Source organism: Oncorhynchus kisutch, linkage group LG20 (genome assembly GCF_002021735.2).
Source record: "Oncorhynchus kisutch isolate 150728-3 linkage group LG20, Okis_V2, whole genome shotgun sequence".
NCBI classification, from domain to species: Eukaryota; Metazoa; Chordata; class Actinopteri; order Salmoniformes; family Salmonidae; genus Oncorhynchus; species Oncorhynchus kisutch.
Window position 1 is genome coordinate 9022868 of NC_034193.2, and position 20999 is coordinate 9043866.

Consider the following 20999-nt stretch of genomic DNA (forward strand, 5'->3'; position numbering starts at 1 on the left):
TGAACTATCTAAGAGGAAAGAGTCTTTTATGCCTTCAAAATGAACATAAAATTCAACATACCAATTAGGATCTGGTTAAAAATACTTGAATCAGTTATAGAACCCATTGCCCTTTATGGTTGTGAGGTCTAGGGTCCGCTCACCAACCAAGAATTCACAAAATGGGACAAACACCAAATTGAGAGTCTGCATGCAGAATTCTGCAAAAACATCCTCGGTGTACAACGTAGAAGACCAAATAATACACGCAAATCCAGAAAAGAGAGCTTCAATTCTACAACCACCTAAAGGAAGTGATTCCCAAACCTTCCATAACAAATACATCACATACAGAGAGATGAACCTGGAGAAGAGTCCCCTAAGCAAGCTGGTCTTGCTCTTGCTCTGTTCACAAACACCCTCCACAGATCCCCAGGACAGCAAAACTATTAAACCCAGCCAAATCATGACAAAACAAAAAGAGAATTACTTCACATTGGAAAGAATTTGCAAAAAAAGAGAGAGTGCACAGAGAGTGCACAGTGGCAGAATACCTGACCACTGTGACAGACCCAAAATTAAGAACATATTTGACTATGTACAGTGAGCATTGCTACTGAGAAGGCTACCGAAGGCAGACCTGGCTCTCAAGAGAAGACAGGCTATGTGCACACTGCCCACAAAAAAGGTGGAAACTGAGCTGCACTTACTAACCTCCTGACAAATGTATGAGCATATTAGAGAGACATGTTTCCCTCAGATTACACAGACCCACAAATAATTAGAAAAAATATATATATTTTGATAAACTCCCATATCTACTGGGTGAAATTCCACAGTGTGCATCACAGGAGCAAGATTTGTGACCTGTTGCCACGAGAAAAGGGAAACCAGTGAAGAACAAACACCATTGTAAATACAACCCATATTTATGCTTATTTTTTTCCCCTAGTGTACCCTTAACCATTTGTACATCGTTGCAACACTGTATATATACATAACATGACATTTGTAATGTCTTTATTGTTTTGAAAATTCTGAATGTGTAATATTGCCATCACAGCAGCAAGATGTGTGACCTGTTGCTACAAGAAAAGGGCAACCAGTGAAGAACAAACATTGTAAATATAGCCCATATTTATGATGATTTATTTTCCCTTTTGTACTTTAATATGATTACAACAGTGTATATAGACACTGATATTTGAAATGTCTTTATTCTTTTGAAATGTTTGTGAGTGTCTACTGTTCACTTTGTATTGTTTATTTCACTTGCTTTGGCAATGTAAACACATGTTTTCCATGCCAATAAAAACCTGAAAAATTTATATTTCAATTCAGAGAGAGAGAAAGAGAGAGAGAGCTGTAGTGTGTTAGAGGGATTTAAATCAGTGCTGTAGTCCACACTGTTCTTACACAGGCAGGTTAGGACACACACCACTCTCATAACAGCCTAATGATGATAACCTTTAACCTACCACTAATCTCTATCAGAATAAACTAAATGTAAATAGGATTGACACCAAACCATACCCACGTGTGTTTGCTTTTACCAGCGTCTCACCAACAAGGCATTGTCACCCATACACCATAGTATCGTTATCATCCATAGTACCTATAGCATCCATAGCATCCATAGCATCTATTAAATACATAGCATCCATAGCATCTATAGCATCTATTAAATACATAGCATCCATAGCATCCATAGCATCTATAGCATCTATAGCATCCATAGCATCTATTAAATACATAGCATCATAGCATCCATAGCATCTATAGCATCTATTAAATACATAGCATCTATAGCATCTATAGCATCTATTAAATACATAGCATCCATAGCATCTATAGCATCTATTAAATACATAGCATCTATAGCATCTATAGCATCTATTAAATACATAGCATCCATAGCATCTATAGCATCTATTAAATACATAGCATCCACAGCATCTATAGCATCTATTAAATACATAGCATCCACAGCATCTATAGCATCTATTAAATACATAGCATCTATAGCATCTATAGCATCTATTAAATACATAGCATCCATAGCATCCATAGCATCTATAGCATCTATAGCATCCATAGCATCTATTAAATACATAGCATCCATAGCATCTATAGCATCTATTAAATACATAGCATCTATAGCATCTATTAAATACATAGCATCTATAGCATCTATAGCATCTATTAAATACATAGCATCCATAGCATCTATAGCATCTATAGCATCTATTAAATACATAGCATCCATAGCATCTATAGCATCTATAGCATCTATTAAATACATAGCATCCATAGCATCTATAGCATCTATTAAATACATAGCATCTATAGCATCCATAGCATCTATAGCATCCATAGCATCTATTAAATACATAGCATCTATAGCATCTATAGCATCTATTAAATACATAGCATCTATAGCATCCATAGCATCTATTAAATACATAGCATCTATAGCATCCATAGCATCTATTAAATACATAGCATCTATAGCATCCATAGCATCTATAGCATCTATAGCATCCATAGCATCTATAGCATCTATTAAATACATAGCATCTATAGCATCCATAGCATCTATTAAATACATAGCATCCATAGCATCTATAGCATCCATAGCATCTATTAAATACATAGCATCTATAGCATCCATAGCATCTATTAAATACATAGCATCTATAGAATCCATAGCATCTATAGCATCCATAGCATCCATAGCATCTATAGCATCTATTAAATACATAGCATCTATAGCATCCATAGCATCTATTAAATACATAGCATCCATAGCATCCATAGCATCCATAGCATCTATTAAATACATAGCATCTATAGCATCCATAGCATCTATTAAATACATAGCATCCATAGCATCTATAGCATCCATAGCATCTATTAAATACATAGCATCTATAGCATCCATAGCATCTATTAAATACATAGCATCCATAGCATCCATAGCATCTATTAAATACATAGCATCTATAGCATCCATAGCATCTATTAAATCTATAGCATCCATAGCATCTATAGCATCCATAGCATCTATAAAATACATAGCATCCACAGCATCTATAGCATCTTCACCCCGCTACCATCCAAAAGGCGAGGTTAGTAGAGGTGCATCAAAGCTGGGACTGAGAGACTGAACAACTCAAGGCCATCAGACTGTTTAATAGGCATCACTAGCTGGCCTCCGACCAGTACCCTGCCCTGAAATGTAGTCACTGTTACTAGCTGGCCTCCGACCAGTACCCTGCCCTGAAATGTAGTCACTGTTACTAGCTGGCCTCCGACCAGTACCCTGCCCTGAAATGTAGTCACTGTTACTAGCTGGCCTCCGACCAGTACCCTGCCCTGAAATTTAGTCACTGTTACTAGCTGGCCTCAGACCAGTACCCTGCCCTGAAATGTAGTCACTGTTACTAGCCGGCTACCACCCAGTACCCTGCCCTGAAATGTAGTCACTGTTACTAGCTGGCCTCCGACCAGTACCCTGCCCTGAAATGTAGTCACTGTTACTAGCTGGCCTCCGACCAGTACCCTGCCCTGAAATGTAGTCACTGTTACTAGCTGGCCTCCGACCAGTACCCTGCCCTGAAATTTAGTCACTGTTACTAGCTGGCCTCAGACCAGTACCCTGCCCTGAAATGTAGTCACTGTTACTAGCCGGCTACCACCCAGTACCCTGCCCTGAAATGTAGTCACTGTTACTAGCTGGCCTCCGACCAGTACCCTGCCCTGAAATGTAGTCACTGTTACTAGCCGGCTACCACCCAGTACCCTGCCCTGAAATGTAGTCACTGTTACTAGCTGGCCTCCGACCAGTACCCTGCCCTGAAATGTAGTCACTGTTACTAGCCGGCTACCACCAAGTACCCTGCCCTGAAATGTAGTCACTGTTACTAGCCGGCTACCACCCAGTACCCTGCCCAGAAATGTAGTCACTGTTACTAGCTGGCCTCCGACCAGTACCCTGCCCTGAAATGTAGTCACTGTTACTAGCCGGCTACCACCCAGTACCCTGCCCTGAAATGTAGTCACTGTTACTAGCTGGCCTCCGACCAGTACCCTGCCCTGAAATGTAGTCACTGTTACTAGCTGGCCTCCGACCAGTACCCTGCCCTGAAATGTAGTCACTGTTTCTAGCCGGCTACCACCCAGTACCCTGCCCTGAAATGTAGTCACTGTTACTAGCCGGCTACCACCAAGTACCCTGCCCTGAAATGTAGTCACTGTTACTAGCCGGCTACCACCCAGTACCCTGCCCAGAAATGTAGTCACTGTTACTAGCCAGCTACCACCCAGTACCCTGCCCTGAAATGTAGTCACTGTTACTAGCTGGCCTCCGACCAGTACCCTGCCCTGAAATGTAGTCACTGTTTCTAGCCGGCTACCACCCAGTACCCTGCCCTGAAATGTAGTCACTGTTACTAGCTGGCTACCAACCAGTACCCTGCCCTGAAATGTAGTCACTGTTACTAGCAGGCTACCAACCAGTACCCTGCCCTGAAATGTAGTCACTGTTACTAGCTGGCCTCCGACCAGTACCCTGCCCTGAAATGTAGTCACTGTTACTAGCTGGCCTCCGACCAGTACCCTGCCCTGAAATGTAGTCACTGTTACTAGCTGGCCTCCGACCAGTACCCTGCCCTGAAATGTAGTCACTGTTACTAGCTGGCCTCCGACCAGTACCCTGCCCTGAAATGTAGTCACTGTTACTAGGTGGCCTCCGACCAGTACCCTGCCCTGAAATGTAGTCACTGTTACTAGCTGGCCTCCGACCAGTACCCTGCCCTGAAATGTAGCCACTGTTACTAGCTGGCCTCCGACCAGTACCCTGCCCTGAAATGTAGTCACTGTTACTAGCTGGCCTCCGACCAGTACCCTGCCCTGAAATGTAGTCACTGTTACTAGCTGGCCTCCGACCAGTACCCTGCCCTGAAATGTAGTCACTGTTACTAGCCGGCTACCACCAAGTACCCTGCCCTGAAATGTAGTCACTGTTACTAGCCGGCTACTACCCAGTACCCTGCCCTGAAATGTAGTCACTGTTACTAGCCGGCTACCACCCGGTACTCAACCCTGCACCTTAGAGGTTGCTGCCCTATGTACTGTACATAGACGTGGAACACTGGTCACTTTAATGTTTACATACTGTTTTACCCATTTCATATGTATATACTGTATTCCAGTCAAGGCCTATTCTATTTCATTATTGCTGTACATATACTATTCTTCAGATATACTACATATTCTATACATATCCATATACTGTCCATATTGTCTATACATCCCATCACATATATACACCGAGTGTACAAAACATTAGTAACACCATCCTAATATGGAGTTGGACCTCTCCCTTTTGCCCTCAGAACAGCCTCAATTTGTCAGGGCATTGGACTCTACGTTCCAAAGGGATTCTGGCCATTGTGGACTCCAATGCTTCCCACAGTTGTGTCAAGTTGGCTGGATGTCCTTTGGGTGGTGGACCATTCTGTTGCAGTTCTTGACAAACCGGTGCGCCTGGCAGCTACTACCAAACCCTGTTCAAAGGCACTTCAATGTTTTGTCTTGCCCATTCACCCTCTGAATGGCACACATATACAATTCACCCTCTGAATGGCACACATATACAATTCACCCTCTGAATGGCACACATACACAACTCACCCTCTGAATGGCACACATACACAATTCATGTCTCAATTGTCTCAATGTTTAGAAATCCTTCTTTAACCCATCTCCTCCCCTTCATCTACACTGATTGAAGTGGATTTAACAGGTGACATCAACAAGGGATCATAGCTTTCACCTGGATTCACCTGGTCAGTCTGTCAAGGAAAGAGCAGGTGTTCTTAATGTTTTGTATACTCAGTACATACATTTATACTCCGGACTTCGACTTTGCTCATCCTAAATTCTCTATATATCTTAATTCAATTATTTTACTTTTTAGATGTGTGTATTGTTAAATACTACTGCACAGTTGGAGCTAGGAACACAAGTATTTCACTACGCCTGCAATAACATCTGCTAAATATGTGTTTGTGATTAATAACATTAGATTTGATAAGCAATATACAAAAAGCATGTACCTATGTACTACTGTTCACTATAAATAAAATACAAGTACTGACAGTTGATGGACAAATGGCATTGAAAAAATGTACCATTTAATCAATGCAAGTGCAAACATTGTATCATCAGGAGAGGATGTTTATATAGTACATATCAACAAAGTGCCAGTCCAAGGGGTGGAACAAATGCTTCTGATAGGTGAGTGGACATGAACACACACGATAGGATCTTACCTGATCTAAACTTGCTTCGTATCAGTATGGAGCGTTCAGAGCCCAGTAAAGTCATGATGCTAACTGTATGGTTCCAGTGTACAGGAGAGAAAAAGAGAACAGACGGACACACTTTCACTTTAATGCCCCTGGCCCTTCCTGGGACCGGAGACCGAGACCAGAGCTGTCCAAACGCGCGTCATTAACAACAGTTAACAGCTACTACAAGAAAAGACACAAAAAAAAAAAAATTGTGTCTCTCTTCACTCCTCTCGCTCTCCCTTGGGTAGCTGTGGGAGTCCGATAGTGAGGTAGACAGTCAGGCTTTGGTCTCATGTAGCTCTGAGTCTCCACTCCAGAGGGAGTGGAGTGATATACCTCTGCTGGGAGGAGCTAACCACTGAGGGTTCCTATAGCCCCTCTGGGGAGGGGCTAGGAGCTAAAGTTTCTGGTAGCTCCTCCTTCCAGGGAGAAGAGGACTGCTGGCTGGAGACTCCCTCTGACCTTCTGGATATGTTACTGCTTGTGTCATAAATAGTAGGGTGTTTGAGTATGCAATTTTTTTAAATGTAATAGTGTGTGAGTATACTTTAAATGGCCTAAATGTCATACTCATTTTAGGCTTTGACAACAGATGGTCAATTAGATATCGGGATATTTTCCGAAATCAACAAATAGCAGGAAACGCAATCGCGTATGACTCATTCTCAGTATGCTAAAATATATATAATTTTTTAATAGTACGTGAATAAAAAAACAAACAAGTATGGTTTAAATGCCAGGATGTTATACTTTGGATGCCATCTACCGTAGGTCCCTTCGTTTTGTTACAGGTGATCGTTTTGATCACTCCACCCTGTATCAAAAGTTTTGCTGGCCTTCGCTAAAAGACCAGTAGATCTCTATATTACTTCCTTTTTGTTCACAAGGCCCTAGTTCATAAACGTACTGAGTTGCCTAACCCATTCCCAGTATTGGTTCATTCTTGAGGTTCCTAGAGTCTCCACCGAGGTAAATCTGCTTTTAGTTTGAAGTTCTGATGCAGTTTGAGCAAATTTAAGTATTGAATGGGGACGTATTTGTGGAGGAATGTATCTGTTTTTCTGGATGATATGGGATGTTTTATTTGTGCTTCCTATGACTGTGTTTTTGATTTTCAATATGTACAGTTGAAGTGGGAAGTTTACATACACTTAGGTTGGAGTCATTAAAACTCATTTTTCAACCACTCCACAAATTTCTTGTTAACAAACTATAGTTTTGGCAAGTCGGTTAGGACATCTACTTTGTGCATGGCACAAGTAATTTTTCCAACAATTGTTTACAGACAGATTATTTCACTTATAATTTACTGTATCACAATTCCAGTGGGCCAGAAGTTTACATACACTAAGTTGACTGTGCCTTTAAACAGTATGGATTCCCCAAAATTATGTCATGGCTTTAGAAGCTTCTGATAAGCTAATTCCCCAAAATTATGTCATGGCTTTAGAAGCTTCTGATAAGCTAATTGACATCATTTGTGTCAATTGGAGGTGTACCTGTGGATGTATTTCAAGTCCTACCTTCAAACTCAAGTGCCTCTTTGCTTGACATCATGGGAAAATAAAAATAAATCAGCAAAGACCTCAGAAAAGAAAAATTGTAGATGTCAACAAGTCTGGTTCATCCTTGGGAGCAATTTCAAAATGCCAGAAGGAACCACGTTCATCTGTACACACAATAGTACGTAAGTATAAACACCATGGGATCACGCAGCCGTCATACCGCTCAGGAAGGAGACGTGATCTGTCTCCTAGAGATGAACTTACTTTGGTGTGAAAAGTGCAAATCAATCCCAGAACAACAGCAAAGGACCTTGTGAAGATGCTGGAGGAAACAGGTACAGAATTATCTATATCCACAGTAAAATGAGTCCTGTATCACCATAACCTGAAAGGCTGCTCAGCAAGGAAGAAGCCACTGCTCCAAAACCACCATAAAAAAGCCAGACTACGGTTTGCAACTGCACATGTGGACAAAGATCGTACTTTTTGGAGAAATGTCCTCTGGTCTGATGAAACAAAAATAGAACGGTTTGGCCATAATGATCATCGTTATGTTTGGGGGAAAAATGGGGAGGTTTGCAAGTCAAAGAACACCATCCAAACCGTGAAGCACGCCCTTGCAAAAGAAGCACGCCCTCCTGCAGCAAAGCACCCCCACAACATCATGAAGCATGGGGGTGGCAGCATCATGTTGTGGAGGTGCTTTGCTGCAGGAGGGACTGGTGCGCTTCACAAAATAGATGGCATCATGAGGAGGTAAGATTATGTGGATACATTGAAGCAACATCTCAAGACATCAGTCAGGAAGTTAAAAGCTTGGCTGTAAATGGGTCTTCCAAATGGACAATGACCCAAAGCATACTTCCAAAGTTGTGGCAAAATGGCTTAAGGACAACAAAGTCAAGGTATTGGAGTGGCCATCACAAAAGCCCTGACCTCAATCCTATAGAACCTTTGTGGGCAGAACTGAAAAAACGTGTGCGAGCAAGAAGGCCCTAAAAGCTGAAATAAATAATTCTCTCTACAATTCATCTGACATTTCACATTCTTAAAATAAAGTGTTGAGCCGAGCTGACCTAAAACAGGGGATTTTTACTAAGATTAAATGTCAGGAATTGTGAAAAACGGAGTTTAAATGTATTTGGCTAAGGTGTATGTAAACTTCCCACTTCAACTGTGTGTTTGGGTACAATTTGTATATTTATGTTGCATATACAGGACACATTTGTAAAAGAGACTCTCAATATGTAAAAAAATATATTTTATTAATAAAGGTTCAATAATTATACAAATAAATAAAATACTATTTTTGACTCTTCAGCTAGTAAAATTTGCACACTTTTCCCACAATCCATTAGAAGAGGTGGGCTGCAAGTGATAGGCCATAGTTCTCTTCAAATAGCCAAACAACAAAACCCAGCTACTTAGAAGATGCTGAATAGCGAAGCTTCTGCGGTGGTGTTCAAATATAGGCTATCATCACTCAACTCACAGCTCCTCAAGGCCTGCTTCAATTCAGGTAAAATAAACCCAAGTTCACTCAATTACACTTCCAGAGCCATTGCTTCAATCATTTTCACTCCCAGAGGCTTTGCTTTAGGACCTAAAGGTAAATGTCTCATGTAAACCGTTCCCACCACTGTCCCTGGGTCCTGTTCCCACCACTGTCCCTGGGTCCTGTTCCCACCACTGTCCCTGGGTCTTACAGTGTCACCAAGTAAATAACACACAGTCTCCTCGTTCCAGTTTCTATCCTGGCTATCCCCACCATATGCACAACACTGCTTGGGTTTAATGACTAAGAATTCATACACAAGAGTGAAGCACACACACACATACTTACGGGGACACACCCACCCACCCAGAGTGCTTAAAGGGAGGGTTGGTGGTTGGGTCTGACACACAGCATGGGAGGGAGATTCCTGTAGAGTTCACCCAGCCCTGGACTAATCCTACCCTTTAATTGTGTGTCAACGGACGTGACAAGTCTCATCTGAACTCTCTGGAAACTCAGAAACTGTGTGTGTGAGTGAACCTTTTAAAATGTAATGTGATTTGTGGATAAAAAAATTAAAGTGTGTGTCTCCTCACAAATAGATTAATTACCTTGGGTTTATGATTTATGTTTGTGTTCAGTAGTACAACATGACCTGGCCCCCATATGCTCTGCAGTATAATTAAGCAATAAGGCATGAGGGTGTATGGTATAAGGCCAATATTCCACGGCTAAGGGCTGTTCTTAAGCACGACATACAGCCCTTACCCTTGGTATATTGGCCATATACCACAACCCCCAGAGGTACCTTATAGCTATTATAAACTGGTTACGTAATGTAATAAGATCAGTAAAAATAAATGTTTTGTCATACCTGTGGTATATGGTCTCATATACCACAGCTTTCAGCCAATCAGCATTCAGGGATCGAACCACCCAGTATATAATGGTCATTTTAGACATGCTACACTGTCATAATTTAAGTAATTAAGTACTCGGTGCCAAATAACATACAGTTTCTTTAAACCACATTGAACTCATCAGCCAGGTTAACCAACAACTAGACTAGGGTTTATTGTCCAGACTGATTTATCAAAAAATACAAAATTGTGAACACTTTATGTACACTTGCTTTTTGTAGTCTTACAGATACATATATATTTAAACGTTGGGACTGTAGGGTTGCAAAATTCCTGGAACTTTCAATAAATTCCCTTGTTTTCCAGAAATCTGGATTTTCTGCTTATTCTCTCCTGATTCTAGATTTCTGGAAAACCAGGGTTTTTTATTGAAAGTTCCCTGAATTATGCAACCCTAGTTGGGAGTTACAAACAAATCTAATAATGTGAAGTGAAAATGACGTACACATCTAGGATGAACTTTTAAACCCAGTCCTTACCCTTTCAACCAATGACTGGTCAGACACATTTTTTTTTTTTTTACATTTGCATGGACTAACTGCAAGGAACTTGTTCTTTCATTTCAAAACAATGGCACTAACCTAGCTTGTGTTCTTCAAACTACACTGCACAGCGCATTTCTGGTATCCAGCTTTGTTTACGCGAAATAGCCACTGATAGGAAGTGTTCCTTGCTTGGCATATCACAGTACACGTGCCGTGTGTGTGTGTGTGTGTGCAACCCCAGCAGCACACACACACACACACACACACACACACACACACACAACTACCAGGCCGGTTTAAACACACATACCACAAAGGACTACCAGGCAGGTCTTTCCCCACACATGACTACCAGGCTGGTTTACCTACACACACCACTACCAGAGTGGTTTTACCACCCACACAGGATACAGGACTACCAGGCTGGTTTACCCACACACCACTACCAGAGTGGTTTACCCACACAGGATACAGAACTACCAGGCTGGTTTACCCACACACCACTACCAGAGTGGTTTACCCACACAGGATACAGAACTACCAGGCTGGTTTACCCACACACCACTACCAGAGTGGTTTACCGACACCCCACACAGTAATACCAGGTTGGTTTACCCACACAGGACTACCAGGCTGGTTTACTGACACAGGACTACCAGGCTGGTTTACCAACAAAGGACTACCAGGCTGGTTTACCCACAAAGGACTACCAGGCGGGTTTACCCACACAGGACTACCAGGCGGGTTTACCCACACAGGAGTACCAGGCGGGTTTACCCACACAGGAGTACCAGGCTGGTTTACCCACACAGAAGTACCAGGCGGGTTTACCCACACAGGAGTACCAGGCGGGTTTACCCACACAGGAGTACCAGGCTGGTTTACCCACACAGAAGTACCAGGCGGGTTTACCCACACAGGAGTACCAGGCTGGTTTACCCACACACTATACAGGACTACCAGGCTGGTTTACACACACACTATACAGGACTATCAGGCTGGTTTACACACACACGATACAGGAATATAAGGCTGGTTTACACACACACTATACAGGACTATCAGGCTGGTTTACACACACACACTATACAGGACTACCTGGCTGGCTTCCCCACACAAAGGACTACCAGGCTGGTTTACACAAAGGACTACCAGGATATTTTTTGGTTAGACCGGTAGACCTGGTTTATTCACACAGGACTACCAGGCTGGTTTACCCACACAATGGACTACCAGGCTGGTTTACCCACACAAAGGTCTGCCAGGCTGGTTTATCCACACAAAGGACTACCAGGCTGGTTTACCCACACAAAGGACTACAAGGCTGGTTTACCCACACAAAGGACTACGAGGCTGGTTTACCCACACAAAGGACTACCAGGCTGGTTTACCCACACACTATACAGGACTACCAGGCTGGTTTACCCACACAAAGGTCTACCAGGCTGGTTTATCCACACAAAGGACTACCAAGCTGGTTTACCCACACAAAGGACTACGAGGCTGGTTTACCCACACAAAGGACTACGAGGCTGGTTTACCCACACAAAGGACTACCAGGCTGGTTTACCCACACACTATACAGAACTACCTGGCTGGTTTCCCCACACAAAGGACTACCAGGCTGGTTTACACAAAGGACTACCAGGATATTTTTTCTACCGTGACTCTTTTTTTCCCCACACATTGGATGTGAAATTAAATGTCTGCCCTGTACCGTCAGTATTGTGAATTACATAGTTAGGAAACAAAGGCTCCAAAAATTATGTCTGACTGATGCATCCTTTTATCAGAGCTAATCAGGCTTATCAGGGGCACAATAACTTGTTCACCACCAGAGGGGGAAAAATGACATGATTGTGTAAAACAGATACACAGCGATAGTGGAGAAGAGGGAAAGGCAGAAAGAAGACAGATTGCAAGAAAGAGAGACAGAAAGAGAGACAGAAAGAGACAGAGACAGAAAGAGAGACAGTAAGAGAGACAGCAGAAGAGACAGAAAGAAAGAGAAAGGGAGACAGTAAGAGAGAAAGGGAGACAGTAAGAGAGAAAGGGAGACAGTAAGAGAGAAAGGGAAACAGAGACAGAAAGAGAAACAGAAAGAAAGACACAGTAAGAGACAAAGAGGAAATGAGACAGTAAGAGAGAAAGGGAGACAGATATTTAGAAATTGAGACAGCAATAGAGACAGAAAGAGAGAAAGGGAGACAGTAAGAGAGACAGAAAGAGAGACAGAATGAGAGAGAGAGAGAGACAGTAAGAGAGACAGTAAGAGAGACAGTAAGAGAGACAAGCAAAAACAGAACGAGAGAAAGGGAAACAGAAAAAGGGAGACAGCAAGAGAGTAAGATAGACAGAACGAGAGACAGAACGAGAGACAGAACGAGAGAGAGAGAGAGAGAGACGATAAGAGACAGAAAGAGAAAAAGGAGACAGAGAGAGCGAAAGGGAGACCGTAGGAGAGACAGAAAGAGAAAGGGAGACAGTAAGAGACAGAAAGAGAGAAGGGGAGACAGTGAGAGAAAAAGTGAGCCAGTAAGAGAGACAGTAAGATAGAAAGGTAGACAGTAAGAGAGACATAAAGAGAGGCAGTATGAGTAAGAGGCAGTAAGAGAAAGGGAGACAGTAAGAGAGAAAGGGAAACCGTAAGAGAGAAAGGGAGACAGAGTGTAAGAAAGACAGAACGAGTAAGAGAGACAGTAAGAGAGAGAAAGGGAGGCAGTAAGAGAGAGAAAGGGAGAAAGGGAGACAGTAAGAGACAGAAAGAGAGAGAAAGACAGTAAGAGAGACAGAAAGAGAGAGAAAGACAGTAAGAGAGACAGAAAGAGAGAAAGGGAGACAGTGAGAGAGAGAAAGACAGTAAGAGAGACAGAAAGAGAGAAAGGGAGACAGTAAGAGAAAGAAAGACAGTAAGAGACAGAAAGAGAGAAAGGGAGACAGTGAGAGATAGAAAGACAGTAAGAGAGACAGAAAGAGAGAAAGGGAGACAGTAAGAGAAAGAAAGACAGTAAGAGACAGAAAGAGAGAAAGGGAGACAGTAAGAGAGAGAAAGACAGTAAGAGAGACAGAAAGAGAGAAAGGGAGACAGTAAGAGAGAGAAAGACAGTAAGAGAGACAGAAAGAGAGAAAGGGAGACAGTGAGAGAGAGAAAGACAGTAAGAGAGACAGAAAGAGAGAAAGGGAGACAGTGAGAGAGAGAAAGACAGTCTCTTACTGTCTCACTTTCTCCCTTTCTGTCTCCCTTTTCCCTTTCTGTAAGAGAAAGAATGTTGGAGACGAGTGTTAAATCCCACTCTGGCGCTGTTCTGTGCCGAGTTCTAATTAAGCATCCAGAGGGGAACACACAGAACCCAAACTAGACGTGGTAGAGAATAGGGCTGGGGCCAACAGACACCCAGGACCACTGCTACTATCTCTCTCTCTCCTTCCATCTCTCACTCCCTCTTTCTCTATCGATGTCTCTTCATCCCCCTCTCCAGCAACATTTCTGATTCACTCTTGCTAAACCCCCCTCTCTCTTTCTTCACTCTGTCAACTTTTCCCCTCAACCTCACAGACCCTGGGATCAGAGGGTTGAATGCACTGTCCCAGGCACAGATTGAAGCCGGATCGCGCGAATGCTGCTTCATTACAGCTTAGGCCTAACTCCTGGTTGATATCGTGGGCTACGGACAGGCTTTGAGAGGTATTCTCCAAAATTTCTGTAACACTTTAATATCTGAAAATGTCATATCTGACGGTCCACTTTGTGGTAGTTGTGTGTCTATGACTAACAGTTTTCAATAGATGAAAAGCACATAAAAAAGAAGATATATTTAAAGAGACAATTTTACATTATTGGAAAATGGGATTCCTCAGTATCAGGTTAAATTTAGAGCTGGTGGATTGTGAGTCAGCACAATGCTTCAAGTCTCTACACTCTTAGAAAAAAAGGTGCTCTCTAGAACCTAAAATGGTTCTATTCGGCTGTACACATAGGATAACCCTTTTAGGTTCCATTTAGAACCTTTTCCACAGATGGTTCTAGAAATATATGTCTTTCCGTGTCTTCAGAACGAGTCCAACACTTCCAAATGGCCTGGCTAAAATGAGCTGTCAACCGGCACATTCTCTCAGTCATCGAACAGAGACCATGCCCATGTTATTGTTGTAGACAGCTTGAATTAACCCACCAAAGCTCCATCGACCCCCCTCCGCCAGGTCCCACTTCAGTGATAATGCCCGAGAAGCCGGTGTTTGGCGGATATTGGCACGGGTGTTGTTAGGCCCGAGACGAAGTGTGCCAATGTATCCTCAAACTGTGCCAATATATCCTCCAAACACCGGCTTCAAGGGCATTATCACTTTTATACAACGGGTTACCGACATATTCAAACAATGATTGACATATTTTCATTAAAAATGTTATTTTGATTAATTTATTCATACTCTGTCATCCTTCCACAAGATATAGTGCCACAAATCTAGGGTTGCTACCCAAGCCGGCTGGTCGTTCGTTCTATGGGTTCAGTTGCCAGCGACCCAGTCGTTCAGTCTTTTTGTTCTGTGTCTATGGACGCGACGTTCTTATCCCATGCTTGATAGCTAGCCAACTATGGCTAATTTACAGTCACGTCAAACAGTGCAGCCAGAATAACAACAGTAGTTGTATTTGCATTTGTTTATGCTGTTTTCTAGTGACATTTCATAGCAATGAGCTAACGAGGCGCATTTCACCTGGCATAGAAATTTTGCTCTCACATCAGGACACTTGTTCAGATGAACTAGCCACCTCCAGCCAACAACACAGTTACTGGAACACGAAAGACTGAAAACTAGCTGCACTTTGTTTCGTTTTACATTTTTTTTCAATTGATATTTCTTTGTTTATATCCATAAAAATGACAGCAGCTGATTCATGATTTCGACTGTCTGAGAAACGCTGCCTGCCTGTCTGTCTCGTCCCGACACGTTCATTACTATGGGACAGCTGGAGATCGAATTTGAATATTGAAACAACGTTGCAAATGTCAGAGAGACAGACAGCAAGGTTTATACAAATCTCTGCTGTTGTAAAACTAAATGTTAGTCGAAAAGAAATGTGAGATAATGTATAGATGCTTTTTATAGTGAAGATCAAGTTTATAAATTGCCTGGCTGGGCTGATGAGACAGTGGATTGCTCAGTCAGATGGAACAGAGTAAATAGGTATTTTAACGTCAAAGATTTAGCTGGTGGTAACTTGTGGTATACACACCGGCTGGAATGCAGTTTTAACCAATCAGCATTCAGGATTAGACACATCCGTTGTATAAATCAGTATAGACAAGGTAAATGTTTCCCCTAACTACGGATTACGCTAATAGTTAAGGTTTTGATTTACAGTGATGGGAAAATCTGTTCCTAGACCTGTGCCTAAGGTTGCTGACAGAGCAGACTAGTTGAATGCTACCCTAAGGCACAGATCTAAGATCAGCTTATCCTCCCCAGAGCCATTAGGCAGATAACAGACAAACAGACTCCAGATCAGCGTCTAGGGGAGAGGTTTATCTGAAGCAGTGTTTTGTCAGAGGCAGCCATAGGCCACAGACCGCACCCTGGGTCTATTACGGTTATCCGTTGGAATGGATTCCACTTGACCCCTCAGGACACAAACACATGCTTATTAATAGGCCTGGAAGTGTGTGTGTGTGTGTTATAGTCAAGAGTGTATGGGGGTCATAGACGCCATCGACCCCCAGGTCTGTCTGTGTATGTTTGTATGTATGCATGTGTGTGAGTGTGTGTGTTTTTATCTTCAGACTCAGGCATTCATCAGGAATGGCAGTTTTGGCGTTCAAACCAAAACACACAGCTATCTCTGTTCCTGGATATGTTGAGAGGCTTGACTTATGCACGTTGTCAGTGAGAATATTACACTATCATCACGCTGCCTTTGATAAGGTTTTTTATTACTAGGTAACAAACCTCTCTCTCCTGATTCCAGAATCTGAAACAACAGAGAACTAACAGCCACGGGATCATGTTTGTTTTGAACACCAAGAGGACCGTCACTGGACATGTTGTTTTAGGGTCTGAAAAGAACAAGCTGTCACTGTATCAGCTGTTAAGCGTCAACGCACATATGCCCACAAATACACACGCATGACCGAACGAACGAATGTGTGCGCACACGAACACACACGAACACACACGAACACACACCCAACTTGCATTACCATGTTGTTTGACAGGTGACTGGATACACTGAAGCTGATTCTGTGTACCTCGTATTATGAAACACAGCGTAAATGTTGTTTTTTTTACCTTCATGGCTATGACAATATCCATGTCCAGGCAGAATTCTGCCTCTGGAACCAGATTCAGGACAAGTTAGAGTTACTATGTAGTTGTTAACATTAAAATGTGTAATTCAAACATTAAATGTAGAATAGAGTATTCAGAAATGGCTGAAAAACGGCATTCTATTGTAAAACAGGTTCAAAACAGTTAGGTTTACACAAACTGTACTTATGGCTCCATGTCATACAGCAAGCCAAGTACGCAGAGCCAAGCCTGTAACAGTTGCTCTGAGATGAGACATGCCCTAAGGCCTGTGCTCATCTGATCACACACATATATTTTCCTTTAGCGCAAGGAATCACGCACGCACAAGCAGATACCTACACGCCGTGCAGGAACACACACAGTCCCGTAGCTGTGCTCAGTAGTGGGACTCCCAAGGCAGGCCGTGCAGGGTGAGATAGCGTACTGTGACACCCTCTGTCCCCCCGCCAGGGAGGAGGATGAAGTCACTGGCTGCCTGTCCATGATCAGATGACTTACAGACTCAGATCAGGAAGGAGGGAGGAGGAGGGGGCAAAACAACAACCAAAGTTCAGGCTACGGTATAGACAAATGGTGTTCAGGGACAAGCATCAACTAACCCACTAGACAGCCTGAATTACCCGACTAGACAGCCTGAATTACCCGACTAGACAGCCTGAATTAACCCACTAGACAGCCTGAATTAACCCACTAGACAGCCTGAATTAACTCACTAGACAGCCTGGATTAACCCACTAAACAGCCTGAATTAACCCACTAGACAGCCTGAATTAACCCACTAGACAGCCTGAATTAACCCACTAGACAGCCTGAATTAACCCACTAGACAGCCTGAATTAACCCACTAGACAGCCTGAATTAACACCCTAGACATGATTAAAGGCCCTATAACCCACTAGAGTAGATAGATGATTAAAGTCACTATAATGTCCCAAAAGGCATACGATACAGTAGATCAACCACCCCACTGGTAATCCAATGAATACCACACACCCAACCCCCAAAACACACTCTCTACAGCCCATCTCTGATATGCCCTGACATGTGTCAGCAGTCTGAGGAGGCTCCTGGGGGAGAGACTCCCCCATTACCTGTCTGACTGACTGACTGACAGATTTGACAGCCATGTTATTTGTCTCTGGTGGGATAAGGAGGCCATTCACTAACAGCATACTTCACACAGACATGCTACAGTAACTGACCTCTGTTTGTGTTTAAGTGAGAGTGTGTGTGTGTTTAGGTGTGTGTGTGTGTGTGTGTGTCTGTCTGGCCATCTGAAAATTTGACAGACAGTTAAAGAAATGTTTAGTCTCTGTAGACTATCTTGGCTGAGACATCAGTTCACTACAGATCAACCGATTTGACTTGGAATCAGACAGCAAGCGATTTGTATGAAGAGTAAAATATATGGGTAAATATAAATATATTTAAAAAAAATTATAAATATAAAATACCCTGGGTTCACGCCCAGGCTTTGTCGTAACCGGCCGCGACCGGGAGGTCCGTGAGGCGACGCACAATTGGCCTAGCGTTGTCCAGGTTAGGGAGGGCTTGGCCGGTAGGGATCTCCTTGTCTCATCGCGCACCAGCGACTCCTGTGGCAGGCCGGGCGTAGTGCACACTAACCAAGGTTGCCAGGTGAACAGTGTTTCCTCCAACACATTGGTGCGGCTGGCTTCCGGGTTGGATGCGCGCTGTGTTGGGTTGTGTATTGGAGGACGCATGACTTTCAACCTTCGTCTCTCCCGAGCCCGTACGGGAGTTGTAGCGATGAGACAAGATAGTAGCTGCTAAAAACAATTGGATACCACAAAATTGGGGAGAAAAAGGGGTAAAAAAAAAATCGTAAATAAAATAAAAAGAGTAAAATATATGGTGAATACTGGATTAGTGAGACAGAATCAGAGAAACGAGTTGTTATCTGTGTGAGCGTGTCTGTTTTAGTAATGGAACTAACACACCGGTTGCTCTGTGAGAGTGGTGACACCTCTACAGTCTGGAATGGTTTCATCTCTTGACTTCCATGGGAAATCTACATTCTGGGTGCAACAGTCAAACCAGACCCACATCTGTGACAATAGGCTTTAAACACAAATATTACCATACCATTTCCAGGGCCCATTATGAAAAACAGTATTTTTCACTTGCAGATAAAGAAAAACCATCTCATCACTGTAGGGTTCTGAGTGAACGGTAATGACGATATTGAGAACAAACGACAAATGCTTGAATCCAATTCAAGTCTTTTTTTTACATCGCGATGGAAGGATCGTGCTCAGACGAAACACCAAATATACATTAAATCTTGTCATATACTGCCAACTTACACAACATGTACAGTTGATGTCAGAAGTTTACATAAACCTCAGGCAAATACATTTAAACTGTTTTTCACAATTCCTGACATTTAATCCTTGTAAAAATTCCCTGTTTTAGGTCCGTTAGGATCACCACTTTATTTTCAGAACGTGAAATTCAGAATAATAGTAGAGAGAATGATTTATTTCAGCTTTTACTTCTTTCATAACATTCCCAGTGGGTCAGAAGTTTACATACATTCAATTAGTATTTGGTAGCATGGCCTTTAAATTGTTTAACTAGGGTCAAACGTTTCAGGTAGCCTTCCACAAGCTTCCCACAATAAGTTGCGTGAATTTAGGCCCATTCCTCCTGACAGAGCTAGAGTAACTGAGTCAGGTTTGTAGGCCTCTTTCTTCATACACACATTTTCAGTTCTGCTCATACATTTTCTATTGGATTGAGGTCAGCTATTTTGGAAGTATGCTTAGGGTCATTGTCCATTTGGACCCATTTGCGACCAAGCTTTAATTAACTTCCTGACTGATGTCTTGAGATGTTGCTTCAATATATACACATAATTTTTCTACCTCATGCAAAGTGCACCAGGCTGCAGCAAAGCACCTCCACAACATGATGCTGCCACCCCCATGCTTCACGGTTGGGAAGATGTTCTTCGCTTGCAAGCCTCCCCCTTTTTCCTCCAAACATAACAATGGTCATTTGGCCAAACAGTTCTATTTTTGTTTCATCAGACCAGAGGACATATCTCCGAAAACTATGATGTTTGTCCCCATGTGCAGTGGCAAACCGTAGTCTGGCTTTTTTATGGTGGTTTTGGAGCAGTGGCTTCTTCCTTGCTGAGCGGCCTTTCAGGTTATGTCGATATAGGACTAGTTTTACTGTGGATATAGATACTTTTGTACCCGTTTCCTCCAGCATCTTCACAAGGCCCTTTGCTGTTGTTCTGGGATTGATTTGCACTTTTCGCACCAAAGTACGTTCATCTCTAGGAGACAGAACGTCTCTCCTTCCTGAGCGGTATGATTGCTGTGTGGTCCCATGGTGTTTATACTTGCGTACTATTGTTTATACAGATGAACGTGGTACCTTCAGGCGTTTGGAAATTGCTCCCAAGGATGAACCAGACTTGTGGAGGACTACAATTTTATTTATGAGGTTTTGGCTGATTTCTTTTGATTTTCCCATGAGGCACTGAGTTTGAAGGTAGACCTTGAAATACATCCACACGGGACACCTCCAATTGACTCAAATGATGTCAATCAGCCTATCAGAAGCTTCTAAAGCCATGACATCATTTTCTGGAATTTTCCTAGCTGTTTAAAGGCACAGTCAACTTAGTGTTTGTAAACTTCTGACCCACTGGAATGGTGATACAATTTACAGACAGAAATAATCTGTCTGTAAACAATTGTTAGAAAAATGACTTGTGCCATGCACAAAGTAGATGTCCTAACCGACTTGCCAAAACTATAGTTTGTTAACAAGACATTTGTGGAGTGGTTGAAAAACGAGTTTTAATGACTCCAACCTAAGTGTATGTAAACTTCCCACTTCAACTGTACATTGGTCTCGTTCTCATTGGTCAGGTACAGAAACACCTCTCCATTCTCATTGGTCATTTACATGAACAA

General features: G+C 42.6%; 1 protein-coding gene across 6 annotated transcripts in view; it reads right to left on the reverse strand.

Moving 5' to 3' along the window:
- Positions 1–20999, reverse strand: part of LOC109865233 (myocardin) — a 164706-nt gene that overhangs the window by 46878 nt on the left and 96829 nt on the right. Inside the window, exon 1 of one of the 6 annotated variants that reach the window (XM_031799711.1) lies at positions 6315–6619. The exons of the other annotated variants lie outside the window; for them this stretch is intronic. Within the exon in view, the coding sequence (XP_031655571.1) occupies positions 6315–6369 (55 nt within the window). The 5' untranslated portion in view covers positions 6370–6619. Of the gene's footprint in view, positions 1–6314; positions 6620–20999 lie in introns of those variants that run through there. 6 annotated transcript variants of the gene reach the window in all.